Source organism: Apium graveolens, chromosome 6, assembly GCF_009905375.1.
Source record: "Apium graveolens cultivar Ventura chromosome 6, ASM990537v1, whole genome shotgun sequence".
In the NCBI taxonomy this organism is placed as follows: domain Eukaryota; kingdom Viridiplantae; phylum Streptophyta; class Magnoliopsida; order Apiales; family Apiaceae; genus Apium; species Apium graveolens.
In genome coordinates, this window is record NC_133652.1 from 47,659,886 (window position 1) to 47,679,334 (window position 19,449).

Below are 19,449 nucleotides of genomic sequence, written 5' to 3' on the forward strand. Positions count from 1 at the left end.
ACTGTTGTGTCATCTGTGCTTAAAATATCTTCAATCAGCACAGAGTCAACAATAGTTTCTTTTCCCAGCTCATTCATTTCTACTCTCTCGACGGATATTGCTCATCCGTCGAGTAGTGATTGTATCCCAACGGATAAGCCTAATAGCAGTTATCCGTCGGATAGCAAAACCACTCACTCGATGGATATCACTCATCCGTCGAGTATCTTTGCACAGCTTCAAACTTCAATTCTTTCAAGTGTAGAAGATTTAGTGGTTGTACAGTCACTCTTAGGATTGAGAGAGAAGAGTGTTTTGAGTGAGAGTCTGGGTTGCTCCCAGGAAAAAGGAGAGGAAATGAGTGAAAATATGCAATCCATTTCTTCAGGATTGGAAAAAGGGAATGAGAGGAGTCCCACCTTAGTAGGTGAAGGTGAGGGTGTGAGGGTGGGGAGCCAGGGTGAGACCCTGATGCAACAAAAGAGAGAAAATGAGAGAAATGCAGGTACTGGAGCAATAAGGATGAATGTCATTGCTAGTGAGTCAATGAATGCCCAGGATGCAGACAGGGAAGGACTATCTCAACATCCTAAAGCTGTTATAGATTCTACTTCTCTTGATGCTGAGGCATTTACTCATCATGTTCCAGCTTATCAAATTCTAGCTGAACAGGACAATGACAATGCAGAAAGGATGCTCAATCTGGTACATACCACCCAGTCTATGCAAAGGGCTAAGGATGCCATCACAGCTTTACCTTCTACAGCTGGTGATGTGGACTATGAGACTGGGGGTTCAACTGATTTCTTTGGAGATGGGAGTGGGGATAGTGAAGATGAAGCAATGGACATAGGGGGAGAAGTAGGCTCAAGCTCAAGGTCGGGTATGCCATCATGGGCGTTCTCAAAGCACTGTGATGAACATTACTTCAAGACAACCCTGATCCAGTTAATTAATTAAACTCACACTGCTCTTCAAACAACTACCAATTCTAGCACCAAGAAGCTCCTTCAAGCACATCTAGCCTCCCTGCAACTTCAGCAAATCCAGGGCTTCCAGCATGCTAGAGATGTGAACACCATGAAGGGTGATATTGAGGAGATGAAGAAGGCCATTTCAGATAAAATAGACTCTAAACTTCCAGACACTGCAATGATTGACATTAAGAGACAATTAAGAAAAAACTCTGATCTTGCAACCAAGATAGAATCCTTGGATACAAGAGTGTCAGCTATGGAAGCATTGTAATATCCCATATTTTCAAATATTATCATTATTATTATTTGGAATTATTTATGTGATTTTATGTGAATTTTGGTGAATTATCTGATAAGTGGAATTGATGTTTGGGTGTTTATACGTGATATTATTTGAGTATTTGAATTTTTATATGTCCAGAATAAAATATAGATAATTGTGATATTTTTCTGGTAATTTTTGGAGTGTTATATGATTTTATAATGATTTATGTATTATTAAATATTTTCTGAATAATTACCAAAATTATTTTATAAAGCCGGGAATCGTCCGACTTCAATCGTTTTTGCGTTTTTACAACCCGAAACTCTTCCGAAAACTCCTTCCTAACCTAATCTGGTAATTCCGGACATTTTCCGTGTTTTGACTTTTTCGATTCGGATTACGGTTTAACCCGTATGCGGCCCGGCGCAAGATTTTCGATACGATAGTTATTCCGGTAATCAATAAAACCCGTATTCTCGAGAGACGGGATATTTTTACGTGATGTTCGTATATAATGTTTTATAAAAAGCTCGGTTTTGATAATTATCCAATTTTGATATTGAATCGGATCGTTATTGCAGTTACTTAGCGGCTAAGCAACTAATTTAATGATCCAAAACGATCCAAAACGATCCAGAACGATCCAATATTCCATAAATATAAATAGCCTATTTCTTATTTCGTTTATTCCGTTTATTCATTTGCAACCGGTTAAAACACCGTAAATACAGAGAAAAACCCGAGAAAACTGATACGTTCCCGAGAATCAAACACACGAACGAAGGCGTTATCGAACTCCGATTCGGGCGTGCAGCATATCAAAACGAAGCTCTCGGAATCTTCTTTCTGAATCAATCATCAGTTTCTTTCCAGAAATCACAGTAATTTTCTTATTTAATTGTTTATATTCGAATTATTTGATAATTAAATGATGAATTTTTGTTCTTGATGTTGTTGATGTGATTTGATGCTTCCATGTTGTAGAGCATGTTTTTCTGGTCAATTTGGTATATTATACGTCAAAAACTGAGTTCAATATCATATAGAAATTAAGGTTTGATTTTCTGAAAATTTTCTTGAATATGTGTTCTTGGTGTTCTTGAGAAATTCTGAAAATCAAAGTCAATTTTGAAGGCGTTATTGAACACCAAATCACAAGTATGAATAACCAAAATGAATCACAGATGATTCTCTATCATTTTATATCATCAAATCGTTTCAAGAGTTGTTAATTTTAAAAACGATTTTTAGGGTAATATTCGAATTTTTGGGGGTTTATGATTTAGTGGGTTTTGATTGTGTATGATGACCTGAGTAGATTGTAATCGTTCTTGGCGTTATTTTGACACTGGAATCATCGTGTTTGGTTAAGGATTGAGTGAATTCGAGTTTTTGCCGGAAAACTCGAAGAAACCGCCGGCGTTAATGGCGATTCTCGCCGGAAACGGAGTCGCGGGGATGATTTTGATACGTCAAATCGTTGTTGTTGTTGCTGTAGTAGACTGGAACTGAACAGTAGTAAGAATTGAGTCAGACGATTCGTAAATCACCTGGATTAGGGTCGCCGGAGTTTGTTCCCGGCCGCCGGAATCTGCACCGGCCGGCCTGTTCTTGAACGACCCGGTCGGGTCAGTTTCGACCCGGGATATAACCCGGTTTTGATCTTAATTTTCCCAAAATCCTATTTTGAAAGTGTTTCTGCATTTTCTGTTTTATTATAATTCAAAAATTCTATTTTTAATTTCTAAAAATTCATTTCTATTTTAAAAATCATTATTTTAATTCTGAAAATTTATTTTAATTCAAAAATAAATCCAAATTATTTAATTAATTAATTTTAGTGAATAATTAATTATTTAATTAGTCAATTAATTTAAATGTTAATTGATTAATTAATTTAATTAGTTATTAATTAATTTTAATTGATTATTTAATTAGATTTAATTACTTAAAATTGATTTAAAAATTGTGAAAAATAGTTTCGAGCTTTAAAATATTATTTTAAATTATTTTCCAGGCTCGATAAATCTTATAAAATTATTTTAGGGTGTTTGAGCCCTATTATTTAATTATTAAATGATTCGGAGATCGTTTTAATTCTGAAAAAAATGTTCAAAAATTCATAATAAATCAATCGTTCGTCCGTTTAATACGAAACGAACGCGTACAGACTCAGAAAAATATTCTGCTTTCATTAAAAATACTTTCGAGACCCAAATCCTTTTGTTTCGAAAGGTCGCTTGTTTTACGAATCAATTTGAGTCGATTATTGATCGAAAAATCATATTTTTGACCTGATTTCAGTTTTAAGTGTACCAAGTCGAACCTTTAGACGAACTGAGTCATATGTGATATGAATTATATGATACGTGGATTATGTACTTACGTGCTATGTGAATTATGTGCATAGGTGGGTCAAGATTCCTGTGTTTGGCTGATATAATTATGTGTGGGCTATCATATGGGTAGACGATAGGTTTTTGACACGTAGTTCGTCGAGTGGTTATCGTTTAGACGATTAAAGTTATATCTTTTAATTATAGATGCGGATCTCTCGAGTTGATCGGGACAAGACGTTGGATAAGGAATGAGATGGAATGGTATTGGGTACCTGGCTTCTAGCAATCGCAGGAGCAGCATATCGGTGAAGTGTTGAAAAGAAAGATGGTGATGTCTTGAGACAGAATGTCAGAATAGATGCGATGTTACGAGTGTGACTAACTGCTAAAAATCTCAAAGGCAAGTACCCTAACCTCACTTATCATTCAAGTGACGTTTAATTCGATTCATATTACGCAAGTATCCCTATCATCACTTATTGTTCAAGTGATATTTATTTTGAAGCTTATTATGCAAGTATTGCTTTCCCTATTCTCAGTTCGGAATAGATAAATGTTTTACATATCGCTGAATTAAATAATTCTGTTTATGCAAGTATTCTTCCGCTATTCTATATTCAGAGTAGCTAAGTAATTTTACTTATCCAATTATCGGATTTACAAATGTTTTGGATTTTGAGAAAAGTGATTTGGTTGCGAATATTTCTACCCAAGAATTGGGGGAATAAAATTATTTCGGGTGTCGGTTATTATGACCCCATTTCAATAAAAGGTTTTAAGATTGGATCATAATTGCGTAAGTGACCGGGACGGACGGTCCAGCGGAGGGCTATTTCTAAGTGCCATATGAAATATTATGACACCATTTTGCCACAGGCTAGTTATGCCTTTTTGTTTGAGTACTCGTGTTTTTGGGGTCACGTTTCTATGAATCATGACCTTGTGCTATCACACGGGCTGATCAGCATGTGATAGTACGTCCGTCGGAGGATGATCCTAATCTAAATTATGATATTGTTTTGATATTCATAGAATAAATGATTTATTAACTGATTCTGTTTTGGATTAAAAGTACTGATTCTGTTTTGGATTAAAAATACTGATTCTGTTTTGGATTAAAGTGAATTGTGGTTTTGATTCAGTTTCTTATTTTTGCTGATACTTACGTTGTTGTTAAATATCAAAGGTGGTATTAGTATAGATGATTGATGTTGACTTCAGTATGGAATGTTGTGAGCATCAAAGTTCGTATTTATATCTAATTTGATATCACAACAAAATAAGTATTAATTTCAAGAGTTCGGTTTTGAGTAAAGTTTATGATTCAATCCATAATCATTGTTTCATGTTATTGTGGTTTACGATATTTCCGTAAACACTGTTTTACGAGTTTTATTCTCGTTATGATTCAAAGTATTGCTGAAGCACGTCGCTGGAAAATATAAAAAGGGTTTTTGAATACAATTAAGGAATCAATTCTGGGATTCCTCAACTAAAATTTTATGATTCAGCAATTATGATTTCTAAATGATCTGCACTGATGCAGATGTTAGTTTTTTTTATCAAAATGACCCGATATTTACTATAATGAACTTGCTGAGCATTTCTTTCGCTCATACTTGCCTGTTTTTAAATTTAACCTCCAGTGAGGATTAGCTTGCTGTTTAGCCGCGTAATTCGAGGAAGCAAAGAAGAAGCTTTTGGAAGGTGGTTGATCCAGGGTTTGTGGGCTAGTGTAAGTTTTATTGTTTAAAGTTGTTTATATTATATTATATTATAGTTTTGTATTTTATTTGGGCCTAGTATACTTCATTTCGAAGTTATACTAGTGGGTTTAGTTTTGAGTTGAGATTTGTTGAAAAGAGATTTAAAAGAAAGAGAAAAATTTATTTGTGGAATTTGGATATCTTGTTTCTAGAACTGTAACCTTAAAAGATCTTGGATTAGTTGGGGTCATTTATGTTAAATATCTTCCGCTGGCATTTATTATTTGATTTAACAGGTTATTTTGGATTGAGGTTTCATCGTGACGACCAAATCCCCTGACCCCGGATTTGGGGGCGTTACAAGCATCTTTGACTGCCATTCATCTCCATCAAGCCCAACAGACTGATCTACTGCAAAAACTGGTGGCAGCTCAAACCCCCTCCACAACTCAACTTGATGATAACAAAAAGGGGGAGAAAGGACCAAGTGAGGGGGAGAAGCTTCATATACAAATCAGTAAAGTAATTGTGCCTTCAATTACTATCTCAAAGCCACCAGTCATAGATGGTATAGATCTGATTCAAGCAGCAGCAGCCAACTTGAAAGTTGCTGAGAAGGAAAAGTTGAGTTTGGTCAACTGGGAGAAGATTGATGAGGAGATACAGAAGAAGTTTGAACTTGTCAAGGAGCCAGTTAAGTCAGCCATCCATCACTCTCAAGTCAAGCAAATTAGTGTGAATGAGATAAGCATGAACTATCTGGAAAGAGGACAATCTTCCTGCATCAAGTCTCCAAAGGCTGAAATGATTCTTAAACCAAGGGCAAACTACTCAAAATCATCCTTGAAGAACCCCTTAGACACTGTGTATGAGACACCCAAGCCTGATGAGAAGAAGCTTCTGTCAAGATCAATTGCCTTCTATAAAGATCCAGTTGATTCAGCTTCTAAAAGGAGGATTGCTAAGATTTTCAGAAATGAGAAAGAAATTTGTGTGGTGGCTGGACACCCTCAATTTGCTCAAGCAAAGAGAGAAGAAAAAGCTAGATTGAAGCAGGAAAAGAAGCAGGCTGCTCTAGATGCTAAAAAGGCTAAATAGAAGAAAGAGCAGATTGCTATCTTGGCCAAGCTACATGCTGTAAGTTCATCACAACAAATTCCCTCTCAATCATCTGAAGCTACTGAATCAAGGAAGCAAGTTGAAGAACAGAAGAAATCTCCAAGAAAGAAAGAATTGGCTAAAAGAACTAAAAGGAGACTGGATATTGTTGACAAGGAATTGGAAGATCAATTTCCTAAGAAATCCACACCAGCTACATCTCAAGCAACAAAGCCCTCTGTGGTATTTGAAGACATAAGGGTGGTGGATCTTTACAGGAATATTCATGGTGAATCCATTGTGCCCAAGGATGAGCCAATAGAATGGGAGAACATACCAATTCCAGACTTCAATCTACCAATCCTTAGCAAGCCAAAAAGGACAAAGTCAAGAGCAGTCAAGAAAGTGAAGCTGTCACCTCTCAAATCCAAATCTATAGTCAAAGCTCAGCCCAAAGTCAATAGGGGAGACTATCTGTACTTGTGTGACATCAAAGAATTTTCTGATCTAAATCTCTATCTGAATGAACTAGATGAAGTAAGAGGTATTGATGCATACAGAAACCTACCTGAAAGGTTAGTGTTCAAGTACAAAGGAGGAAAGGAGATTCAGTGGCCACTTCACAGGATTCTTCAAGAGAGCCAAACTGTACTGATTAAAGTTTATTCATCCTTCAAGAAGAACTTTGGGTTCAATGTCACTGCAAGAAGACTAGTATTGAAGAAGATTGAAGAACTAAGGAGTGCTAGAGCTAAAGATGCACTCCCAAAGACTCTAATCATCCCATACACAGGGAGAAGAGTGCATCTAAGGCCCTACTGGCTGATGGAGTTCATAGATGACAAAGGTGTGAGAAGATTCTTCGGATTAGAAGACCAATTGAGCATCTCTAGCAATGAGACTCTTTTGGAAATGCAAGGAAAGCTAAATCTCTCAGAATCTGATGAACTGGAATTCCACAGGCAGCTCCAAAATCAGATTGACGAAAACAACAGAAAGCTTGGAAGAAGATCCAGACCTTCAAAAAACTAGATAAATTTGCTCAGGCTAGAGGAGCATCTTGAAAATGACTGCGAGCAAAACTTTGTACATTTTGTTATTTGAAGCACTTTTCAGTATTATCTACTTTCTTTTAAAGTTGTATGTTTAGGGTGTTTTGTTATCATTAAGTATCTCTTAATTTATGGCTACAATTCCAGTAGACATAAATTAGGGGAGATTGTTGTGCATATGTTGTGTACTTGATGATTTCATGAACAAAACACCTTAGTAGATTTTACTTAGTGAAGTAATGTAGCACTCGACGGATAAGAATTATAGTCCCGACGGATAACTCAATATAGTCCCGACGGATGATGACTTATTTATCCATCGAGTGAGTAGCTTATGTAATAATGAGTCTGTAGCACATTTCTGCATTCACCATTGTATAAATTATGTAAGTAGTATTCAAGTCATGTTGACTTTAATTAGATATGCAGAATAGGTTGATTAATTGTACATAGATGATGTCTTGTAATTCTGCATAAGTGAAATGAAGTCAAGTGCCAGTTTGCTACCCGACGGATAATCTACAATGAAGTCGACGGATGATCAATATCTTGACGGATGATCAATCTCGACGGATGATCAATCTCGACGGATGATCGTGAACCCGACGGATGAAGAATTCAAACATCAGTTGACAGTGACAACACAGCCACATGCGTCGAGTGGATGCAAATGGAATGTGGTAGCCTATTCAACTGGGTTTTCGAGAACAAAGAAGCATTACCATTTCCATGCTATAATGAAGATATTCAAAGATGCTGGAATAGAGTAATGAAGTAGCATTGTAATAGATTAGATAGTTTTTGTTTTATTATCTTGTCTTATTACTTTGTAATCTTGGTGATATATAAACCAAGAAGTAGCAAATAGAAGCAATAATCTGAGAGACAACAAGAGAAACATTTGTAAGCAGAATTTTTAGCATTTCTCTGTATTCTCAGCAGTTCAATATTTATAAGCAGCTGTGAGCATTCCTGCACACAGGGTTCTCTCGATATATAATATATATCTCTGGTGGAATCATTCAAATCCACCAGAAAATTTTTAAAAACTCTTATTTTTAATTACTTGTGTTTTGATTCACTTAAGTTTTATTCCGCATTGTGCTAATCAATACACTTATATTTATATTTGAGTTAGAACATTTTATTTCAAGAAAAAGTTTCAAGAATTCCATTCAACCCCCCTTCTGTAATTCTTGTCACATTGTTAAGGGACTAATAATATATATGATTGATGTTGACTTCAATACTTCAGTACTGGTATGTTGTGAGCATCTAAGTTAGTATTGATATCTAATTTGATATGACAACAATAATAGTATTAATATCAAGAGTTCGATTTTGAATAAAGTTTATGATTCAGTCCATAATCACTATTTCATGTTATTGTTGTTTACGATATTTCCGTAAACACTGTTTTGCGAGTTTTATTCTCGTCAAGATTCAAAGTATTGCTGAAACATTTCGCTCAAAAATATCAAAAAGATTTTTTTATGCATTTAAGGAACAAATTCTGGGATTCCTTCATTAAAATTTTCAGATTCAGCAATTAAGATTTTAAATATTCTGCACTAGTGCAGGTGCCCGTTTTATATCAAAAAGACAATATATATGCTATAATGAACTTGCTGAACATTTATTTCGCTCATACTTGCCTATTTTTAAATTTAACCTTCCAGTGAGGATTAACCGATGTTGTTTAGCTGCATAATTCGAGAAAGCATAGAAAAAACTTTTGGAAGATGGTTGGTCCAGAGTTTGCGGACTTGAGTAAGTTCTATTGTATAATGTTGTATATATATACATGTATTAGTTATGTATTGAATCGTTGGTCTAGTATACTTCTTTTCGAAGTTATACTAGTAGGTTAAGTTTGAGTTTCGGAATTGTTGAAAAGAGTTTTAAAAGAAAGTGAAAATTTTATTTGTGAAATTTGGAATTCTTTTTTGTAGAACTATAATCTGAAAAGATCTTGGTGTAGTTTGGGGTCACAGATGCTATATTTCAGTTGCTGACATTTATTTATTGATTCAACATGTTAATTTGAAATGAGGTTTCATAGTAACGATCAAATCCTCTAACCCCGGATTTGGGGGCGTTACATTAATAGGCCACTGTTAGGAGATTTGGGCCGAAATCGATCCAAATTTAGGTCAGTAAGCCACTCTTGGAGATGGCCAAAGTCAAGTAAAGTTCTTCAAGTACGTGCAGCTTTTAATATATTTGTCTTCATTCCAACAAAAAACCGAGTCCTCCGTAGCTCTACTCTAGTTTACTACTCCATATGTCCTATTGAATTTTCTACATCACTTTTGGCACGCTTTTCAATGCTCCTTTAAAGTATAACTCCATTATATTTTTTTTCTGTATAAAAGTTTTATATTTAAATTTTTATTCAAAAAAAAACTAAAAAAAATATTACGAAACTATATTTTATAAAAATCTCGAAATGCGTGTAAATTATAAACGTCTCGAAATCAACGGAGGGAGTACTGACACTCGAGAATGCGGAGCTGTTCAGCTATTCATCGTTTAAAATTTAAATTTCGTCCCAGACTTGAATAAAAATTAGACGAAGTGTATGTGTTTACGGGACCATGTGTCTGTTTTTTCCGATTCAATTAAATGGAGTCTGGCTTGTATATTCCATGCACCATAAATACTCCTTGTTCTATTTATAGTTTTGTTCCCTTAATGTGAGGTAATATAACCTACCAATTAAACACTCCTATCTTCTGCATTAAACGAGCCTCACTTCCACTGACTTTGTCCCATTATAAAATTGGGATATTATTTCATTATTATTTCTTTGTTTTAAAATAACTATTTATATTATTTTTTTAAAAAAAATATATCTTAAAATGATTATATATTTATACTTTTAATGTCACTTTTTAAATTATAGAGTTGAGTGTATATTTTGAAGATCAAATCTACACCACATGCAATTATTGTATTATTAATTTCTATTTACAAAACTAATTCTATATTATAATATAGTCAATGCAATAAATGTGAATACTAATATATTATATTACCAATGTTAGAATTTTCTAATATGCCCAATTTTTTTTAAAAAATAGACAGTTATATTGAAATGAACAGAGTATATTTTTTTCGTACAATTAATCGACCGGAGAAAGTTCAATATCCTTAAAAAAATTAAAAAACTATTTATAATATGAAACAAAGGAAAGCTTGATATTTAAATACTTTACAAATAAATAAAGAAAGTCTATTCAATTTTTTATTCCTAAAGATAAAATAAATGAGATTCATTTATTCATAAAATAAATAAAATTTATTTGGAATGAAAATGAATAAAATTGGAATAATATTTTAATATTATTCAAGGGAAAATGGCCCTTATTCATAAAATAAATAAAATTGGAATAATAGTCATGTACGTAAATATCCTAAATTTAAAAGAACCAACTTTTAGCAAAAGAACAACCAACAAGGCACAATCCACAGTCGGAGTCGATACTCATTTATTTGAGTTTTGACAAACCGATACACATATCCTCTCCAACTCCATTTCATTTTCAAGCTCTCTCCTTTTAAACCACTTTCTCCTCCACTACTATACATACACTTCAATCTCTGCCTTTTCAGCTGCAACTGCCATGGGAGTCCAAACAATTACCAGTACTTAAACAAAGTATACACTTTCTTACTCAAAGGATGAAGATAATTTACAAGTTAATCATTTTCATCTCATTTGTAGCACTTGTGGAATCTTCATGCAACACCACAGACCAAATATTAGTAATCAAGGCCTTCAGTTCTGTCAATGGATTCAACTCATCTTGGTTCAAGTCCAATGATTTGAACTGCACAAACCCACATATCTCAAACATAAGTCTCTCTTCAAGAAACTTAACTGGCTCACTTTCTTGGAGATTTTTCAGAAACTTGACTCATCTTCACACACTTGACCTCTCCAATAATACACTCAAAGGCTCTGTTCCAGGTTGGTTTTGGTCTATGCCTACCTTGGTTGTTATCAATCTCTCCAAGAACAGACTAGGAGGCACCATTGGGTCCAAACCTAGTTTTAATTCAAGTCGCCTCTCATCAATTCAAGTCTTGAATTTGTCACAAAACAGGTTTACAAATTTAGCTCGTTTGTCTATTTTTCCAAACCTCACAAGTCTTGACCTGTCTCATAATGACCTTCAAATCTTGCCTTTTGGCTTCAAGAATCTAACCAAACTTCAATATCTTGATATATCAAGTTGTAACATTTCAGGAAATTTAAAACCTATTTCAGTTCTTCATTCTTTGAAATACTTGGATATTTCAAGAAACCATTTAAATGGTACATTTCCATCTGATTTTCCCTCTTTTAATGGCCTCAAATTCTTGAATATCTCATTCAACAATTTCACTGGTCATATATCCAAAGATAAAGTTCAAAGCTTTGGTCCTTTAGCTTTTACTAATGCTGGAAAATTCAACAACACTGCTAAAAACAATCAAAATCTTCATGTCAAATCTCATCCTATCTCAGCCCAACCTATCAAAAAACCCAAAAATCAAACAACCATCTACCATATCCCAAAACCAAAACCGAAAACAAGAACAAAAGCAAAATCTAAACCCAAGAAGAACCATTTCATTTTAGCAACAACAGTTGCATCATCATCAACTCTAGCCTTGGCCATGTTTGTATGCTTATGTTGCATGTACAGAAAGAGAAAATTAGCCAAAATGAACAAATGGGCCATCTCTAAACCTATCCAAACACCATTCAAGATAGAAAAATCAGGGCCATTTTCATTTGAAACAGAGTCTGGAACATCTTGGGTTGCTGATTTAAAAGAACCATCTTCAGCACCAGTAGTGATGTTTGAGAAGCCATTAATGAATTACCTCACATTCAAAGACTTGATAGCTGCTACTTCACATTTTGGAAAAGAGTCATTGCTTGCTGAGGGTAGGTGTGGGCCAGTCTACAGTGCTGTGTTGCCAGGTGACCTCCACGTGGCAATAAAAGTACTAGAGCATGCCAGGAACATTAATCATGATAAAGCTAAGCTCATGTTTGAAGAAATCTCAAAGCTTAAACACCCAAATCTACTGCCTATCTCTGGTTACTGCATTGCAGGTAAATTTAAATTTGTGTCTATTTATTTCAATGTTTTGTATAGTGTGCATTTATGTATGTTTCAACAGTTTTTAGGACAGATTTTATGCAGTTGACCTACCATATTTATGAGGTTCACGGGTACTATTATGCATGAGAGTGACAACTTATACTAGTAGTAGTAATGTAAATTTTACATGCCTACGTAAATTTTTCATCATGAGTTTTCAGTTTTGCTGCAACTCAAAATTGACAAGTCATGCCTCTCATTTTGTTCAAATCTTTTTTGTATTTTCAAGATTTTAATTTGAATATTTGTAATAATTTGGTAAACATTCGAATATTAATTTCAATTTGTTGATGCAGGCAAGGAGAAGTTAGCATTGTATGAGTTCATGGTAAACGGTGACCTTCATCAATGGCTTCACGAGGAGTTACCTGCAGGGGAACCTGACCTGGAGGATTGGAGCACTGACACGTGGGACCATCGAAACGATATCGAATACCGGTCCCACGTTTTATCTCCAAAAATAATGGAGTGGCGCACGCGCCACCGCATTGCCGTAGGGATTGCCCGTGGGCTCGCCTACCTTCACCACGGGCAGTCTAAGCCCGTGGTGCATGGACATCTTGTTACATCTAATATATTACTATCGGACGAGTTGGAACCCCGAATTACTGATTTTGGAATAAGTGAAGACCGAGTTAGTGGATCAGCCGAGGCTGACGTGTATAGTTTTGGTATGGTGTTAGTGGAGTTGTTAACGGGTCGACCAGGTTCCGAGGAGACGGTTGAGTGGATGAGGAAGTTAGTTAGAGAGGGGAAGGGAGTAAATGCGTTGGACTCGAGGCTAAAACTCAGAAATGAGGCAGTGAATGAGATGGTGGAGAGTCTCCGAGTTGGGTATTTGTGTACAGCAGAGTCTCCTAGGAAAAGACCAACAATGCAACAAGTTGTGGGTTTACTAAAAGACATACACCCTGTGATTGATTAAGTTTTAAGTTAAAGTCTTTCATTTGATTTTAGGTGTTCACTTATATCTTGTTCTTCTTAACTTTCAGAGTACATAATGTTAGTCACATTTTGAAAATGCGATGTTTGCAGTTTGTTGGCTTTCATTTTTCTTAGGTTTGGAAATGTTTGGGTCACACACACTCAAGAACAACAAGGTGTTGTACATACAGTATAAATTAATCTTATCTACAAAGGCAAGGGTAGACAGAAGGGGAGTGGGAAAGTTTGTGTGGGTATGGGGGTTCTGTCAGTTGAGGCTTTGGGGGGGCAAAGAAAGAAGAGAAGACAGAGAGGATAAATCCCACTAATTGCTTGTCTTTAGTCAAAGTTTTTGCTATTATCAACCCCTTTATGTTACTTTCTCCCTTGGTTTGTTTGTACTATGAGTGTTTTAGTTTTGCTTTATCACCTTTTTCCCTCTTATTGTACTTCATTCTTCACACGGATCGAATATTCCTGTTTTTACGTTACAAAAGCTTTCAAAAGCATCAAATACTTTTCGAGTTGAGAATTTTTTGCTGAAGATTTACCCAGGTTTTCAAGTACAAATCTGCCTTGAAAGACCATAGCCTATGTTAATTATTATGTCACGGTTACATGTTTTGTAGAACAATTCGTGTTACGGTATAAATTTAGAAGTGTTAATTCTATAATTTAAGAGCTTAAAACTATTTTAATCTCTGTTGTATCTTGTTAATGTTGAGATAATGTTTAGAAAATGGAGTTGATTTGATAGTGATACAATGCAAGTGGTTCAACTTAAGTAACCTAGTGGAGCTGCAAGGTGACATAGTGGTGTGCTCTAACATATATGGAAGAAGTTGATTAATTTGACATTGATGCATGCAATTGGTTCAAGTAACCCTTGTGGACCTTGAAACAATGACATTGTAGGGTGCCCAAAATTATATGGCAGATGTTGATTGTTATAGATATCTTTGTTGCTGCAGTTTTGTTTGCATTTGGTATACATGACAAACTGAGATATGCACTGTATAACTATTAAATAGAAGACACCCCAGTTGAATAAAAATCATGGATAACTTTATACATAATTCATACATGTATGCATATACATAGGTCAGAGAGCATGTGAGCAGTTCTCTTGGTGGAAAATTGACAGTAGAGTTGATGGGTTATTTTTAAATTGCCTGCAAAATCTACATGGTTCATGGTGTGTGCTTTGCTGGTTAACCAGCGAAGAACATATCTGAATTTGGGACTACAATTTGTTACTTTGTTGAGTAGAATTCTCCTTCAATTCGTCGGCTATCTTGTATTAACTTTTTACTCTTTTCAAGAATGGAGCGTGCATCTTACAAATGTAATGTGAATATGAAATGTATGCTAACTTTGCAAGTATCTCGCTTACACCTTCGCCTATAATTGAATGACTACATTGAGTAAACAAACCATATGAGACAAAAATAATTCAGTTCAATCAAAATTCCCAACGACACCCATCAACCATTACCAAAACAGATTTGACATCTTTTCTGCAATTTAGTATGCCTTAGTGCTGGTAGGGGGGGACTAATTCTTCAAAAACTTACGGAATACATTATATGCATACCTATTAATGAGACTTGCACATGCATTCTCTACACCTAGGTTGTCGATAAATGCTTCGACCAAAACTTCTCAATCGAACTCTTTGACCCTCCTCAATCATCTTCCTTACTCTCTCTTCAAAACGATTCCACGATATGGTTCCATTCTCCAACATAATCGTTGCAAGCCTGTTCTTGCTAGGCCTTAAGGTTGGAGCATGGCCAGCACCAAAATATGTTCGGAAACCAGATACGAGTGATGATAACTGACTTCCTGAATCTGTCATTGCAAATACATCTGCAGTAGCACAAGCTATAAAGTCTAGGGCTGCCAGCTGCAATTACAGCGAATAACTCTTGGGCATTAGTTTTATAAGAACTGCATGACAATATAGAAGATTTAGGAAGCTGGATAGTTTGGTACCTGGGATGAAAAATTCTTAAAAGGTGCAAGTTCATTTGGCGTGAGAAAATCTTCCTTTGTGACCACATTTGGGTATAGGCTAGTTAGAGGCTGTAATCTTGATTGGCCTCCATATATTTGAGAACCTGCAAGGTATACGATAGTGTCACGCTTGAAACTGAGACCAGCAAGAACAAGTGCTGCTTCTTCTGGTGTCAGAGGACATTTTCCTGTTCTCCTCAACTCTTCTGGAGAAGCAGGCCTGCAGAAATGGACACAAAAGAGCATGAATTAGGAAACTGGAATATTATGTGCCAAACTTAAATAATGTGAGCTTTTTAGCACGCACTTGGAAAGTTTCAGCCTCTCAACGAGCAAAGGAAAATGGATTTCTCTGTAAGATTGCAGTTCTTTTCTTTCTTTTTCTCCACCTCCGAATTCACATAGTGAATATGCGACCATGTCAATTTCAAATCTCAAGTGCAAAGCGAGATATTTCAAAGGGCTACCTTCAGAACTATGCTCTTCTGAAGGAGCATTCGAGATGAAGTTACCGAGTACTTGCTTGTCTAGCAAGTTTGTAGAAACATCTGTCTTTCTTATCCTTTTAATTATCAGAGAGCCAGCTTCTTGTATTTTAGGCACAAATTTTAGGGCATGGAAGTTACACTTGCATCTTAGTTTCTGCAATATATTTGTAAACCTCAATTATCCACATGAAAGGACTACATGTCAAAAAAAATGGCATTACTATCTAATTTCATGATTTTAGCTTGATGTAATGGTAATTTTAAACATACGTTACCTACACTAAATATAAACACATCATATAGCAATGCTCTCAACCTGAAGTTCAGATGGCAGTGGGTCAAAGCCTAGCCGGTTTCCGAATCCAAGGAAGTGAACTACTCCATTCTTCAGAAGAGGAGGTAAAACTATTTTAAGATAATCCAGGACTGTTGCTTCTTTGGGAATATCCGCATCAGTAATCTAAAAATAAGCTGAAAGATTCTAGTCAAATTCTTGCATGGCGCATATAGTTCATCAAAAATAAAGTTGAACAGAGGCATTCCATACTAGACTACCAGTTGCTTCCAGGTCTAGAGAATGCAGATGAGAAGGGGTCTCCTTCACAATGTTCACTTCATCCTTCAGTGAATTCATGAAATGTTCCTCTTGATAGATATCACTAAACTGGCTGCAGTCCAAGTGTATAAAGGCCATGTAAATTTTTACTAATATAGCATGAAAATGTACAAGCATCCACAATCCACATATATTTATAGAATGTACCATAACAATTGACTAACCAACTCCTCAAAATGTCCATCCCAGTGACTAAGATAGTTACATTAAGATCAAAAGATTGTGTTACACATGATTTAGTACAGATTTTAAATATAATAGATGTAGTTGCAGACCTGGGGTCATTCCAAACATTGCTAAAGAGGAACTTGGGGATAACTAAGGTTGCATTCAGTAAAGTTGCCACAGCAACAGCATTGCATACCTGCAGGGACAAGGTTGCACTGTTACTTTTTCATTAATGTGGCTGACAAGGAGAGTAGCAGTCTAGCAGATCAGTCCACTACCGAGGGCTGAAAGCGTTAACCTTAAACTACTGTTTGTTGAAGGCTGAAGCCTTCGTCGTGTCGTCAGATATTGGCTTGATATTACACATTATATTTAGTCTTGACAAGTAATTTAAAAAGCCAACCAATAAATTTAAACTTTATTCAAAGCCATGTAGTAATACGTAATAAAAACCTATACTCACAGCAACTCGTTGTTGATTTAGACCTCCATTTGCACTGACCAAGATAAACCCAGTGTTGTTCCTAGGTTGCCCTACACATTTAAGATCAGACAGGTAACTATCAAATAAGAGCAACATTATGATTGTTACGATGTTGAATAAAGAAACAATCAACAAATTCAAGGTCCAGAAAAGCTCAGAAGCATGATTTACTTTTGGTACCTTTTGCACTCTTTCTATCAGCACAAGGTTTCCATTGTGATGCCTTTGGAGGTTCTTGCCAGAACGTTGTTGGGTGTTGCTTAAACTGTCTCTGTGGCAAAGAGAGACACCATATCAACACGAAAAGTTCGAATCATTATTCTTACGGTATGTTATGCACATGTTTTGATTGATACGTAAATTAGATAGAAGGAGCTAATCGTTTACCTCTGCGTGAGCACTATAAGCCAAATTTAGGAGATGGTCATACATTCGTACAGGAGCTTTCTCTTTGGTACCATAGTTAATCTTACTCTCCTAATATACATGAAAATTTGAGAACACTGTGATCGGCAAGGCTTGCATGTTAGCCTTTTTAACAGGTGTTTGCAGAGTTGCTTATTGATATATGAAATGAAAAAGTACAAAGCACATAGAGAAGATGAAGAAAGCAGGTTGTATGTCTTACAATTTCACGTACTAATTGTTCTATATCACCATAAGATTTTCAAAATTATAAAAAAAAAAGACATTTATACATCAGAGGCACATCTAAAAGAACAGGAGATCTTACCTCAGGCTCAAATGATAGGCTTGGAGCTGAAGAACTCTCAAGTATTGTAGGATAAAAAATGGAAAACAGAATGGAATCATTGCGAAAGAGAATAGACATCAACACAATTGTTGAAACAATCAACCAAACAAAAAGTCGAAACCACATTTGTCGTCTCAATAACAAACTCCTCTACAAGCCCATATGTTTCCAAAATCATGCTTACCAATTAACACAGCAGTGTGTGTGTCTGTGTGCAGCAAATCAGATGAATAAATTCAAGATAGCTAGATATGATACTAAATATTCAGACTCAAAGATCTTGGGAAGTGGCTTAACATATAAAATGCTGTCAAAGATGAAAGTAAACAATAAACATAATGACCCTTCTTATGAGCCATGAAATATGCATTCTGTTTGGGAGAGGAGAATCAACCATAACAGGGCTTGGACTTGGTTTAATTAATATTTGACTAGCTTAAAAAACTATAGCACACTAAACCATTACTATACCACAAATTAACATTTCAGAAAAAATAGTGACACCTCTTTTCGGTTAATCGTTGGATAGTGGATACACATGGCTCGACTAAACTCGAAACCTTTAACATTTGATTTAAATAAGAACAGGAGTATCCACTTAGATTACACCAGCATCTTTAGTTAGGGGATAATAATAAATAGAGCAAAGAAATTATTCAAGACAGTATCACCATACCTTTGTAACATGAGATTCACCTGGAGCAGAATTATAGTAAACAGCAGAAGGATTAAAAATGGAGACCATGATTGAATCCAAAAGAAAAAGAAAACTCATCAATCCCAAAGTTAATAAGATGGTCCCAACATTTTTCCTAAGCCAGATAGCATTCCTCTTCCCAGCATAACCACCTTTGCAAGCTCCAAATTTCACAGAATCATTCTTTAAACTATGGAACAGAGTATCTCTGCTCCATTTATATTCCCCTCCTGACAATCTCCTGCCTAGAAATGGTTCACCACTATTTTGCAGTTCTGCAGGCCTAAACTGATACTCCTTTGACACAAATGCTGGACTTGAATTCGGCTTATCAGGACGTGGACTCTTTGGAAAATCTTGCTTACCCATCAAGTTGATTAATGATCATCCAAATTCTTTAGGAATTATTTGCAGAATGTTTATAATAGTGAGGTCCATAAGAGCCAAGACTTGGCGTAAATTACAATGCATGGCTCTTTTTCTTTTAAAATTTAGTAGTTTGAAGAGATTTATCAGGTGGCAAGCAAGAGTCTTGAGTTTGGTAAGGAAAGAAGCTGATGAAAATGAAACATGGAAGTCTAGATTAGAAGTGAAGGGAACAAGTTGGTGAAATGGATGTGCAAACACATACGTGTGAGTGTGCATGTGTGCCAGACTGCTAAGCCAAACAGAGAAGGAAGAGAGGAGGGTTGGGCTTGACGGCTCTTTCACAAAACAAATCTGCACC

General features: G+C 35.6%; 2 protein-coding genes across 4 annotated transcripts; one reads left to right on the forward strand and one right to left on the reverse strand.

Moving 5' to 3' along the window:
- Positions 1 to 10,887: 10,887 nt before the first annotated feature.
- Positions 10,888 to 14,031, forward strand: LOC141667860 (calmodulin-binding receptor kinase CaMRLK-like). Its single transcript, XM_074474494.1, has 2 exons — positions 10,888 to 12,526; positions 12,872 to 14,031. Exons 1-2 carry the CDS (start codon positions 11,101 to 11,103, stop codon positions 13,498 to 13,500), a joined length of 2,055 nt encoding a protein of 684 aa, XP_074330595.1. The 5' UTR covers positions 10,888 to 11,100; the 3' UTR covers positions 13,501 to 14,031.
- Positions 14,032 to 14,967: 936 nt separating this feature from the next.
- On the reverse strand, positions 14,968 to 19,192 carry LOC141668939 (O-fucosyltransferase 8). 3 transcript variants are annotated; one of them, XM_074476002.1, is made up of 10 exons: positions 18,702 to 19,192; positions 17,659 to 17,748; positions 17,452 to 17,542; positions 17,251 to 17,321; positions 16,895 to 16,983; positions 16,551 to 16,671; positions 16,320 to 16,463; positions 15,823 to 16,157; positions 15,495 to 15,735; positions 14,968 to 15,405 (listed from the first exon to the last, which is right to left on the reverse strand). In XM_074476002.1, the coding sequence occupies exons 1-10, from the start codon at positions 19,089 to 19,091 to the stop codon at positions 15,097 to 15,099; spliced, it is 1,881 nt and encodes a 626-aa protein (XP_074332103.1). In that variant the 5' UTR covers positions 19,092 to 19,192; the 3' UTR covers positions 14,968 to 15,096. The 3 variants fall into 3 exon arrangements, with proteins under 3 accessions (XP_074332103.1, XP_074332105.1, XP_074332104.1); XM_074476004.1 differs by having other exon boundaries at positions 17,659 to 17,774; positions 18,702 to 18,837; XM_074476003.1 differs by lacking the exon at positions 18,702 to 19,192 and adding an exon at positions 18,005 to 18,695.
- Positions 19,193 to 19,449: the final 257 nt, after the last annotated feature.

What these genes read in the sequence shown, in the direction of transcription:
- LOC141667860 (XM_074474494.1), top strand. Translation starts at nt 11,101, where the DNA reads ATGAAGATAATTTACAAGTTAATCATTTTCATCTCATTTGTAGCACTT. An exon ending in CTCTGGTTACTGCATTGCAG is followed by an intron (nt 12,527 to 12,871) that starts GTAAATTTAAAT and finishes TTGTTGATGCAG; the next exon opens with GCAAGGAGAAGTTAGCATTG.
- LOC141668939 (XM_074476002.1), bottom strand. Translation starts at nt 19,091, where the DNA reads ATGGGTAAGCAAGATTTTCCAAAGAGTCCACGTCCTGATAAGCCGAAT. An exon ending in TGGAAGCAACTGGTAGTCTA is followed by an intron (nt 16,464 to 16,550) that starts GTATGGAATGCC and finishes GCTTATTTTTAG; the next exon opens with ATTACTGATGCGGATATTCC. An exon ending in TTAAGAATTTTTCATCCCAG is followed by an intron (nt 15,406 to 15,494) that starts GTACCAAACTAT and finishes CTGTAATTGCAG; the next exon opens with CTGGCAGCCCTAGACTTTAT.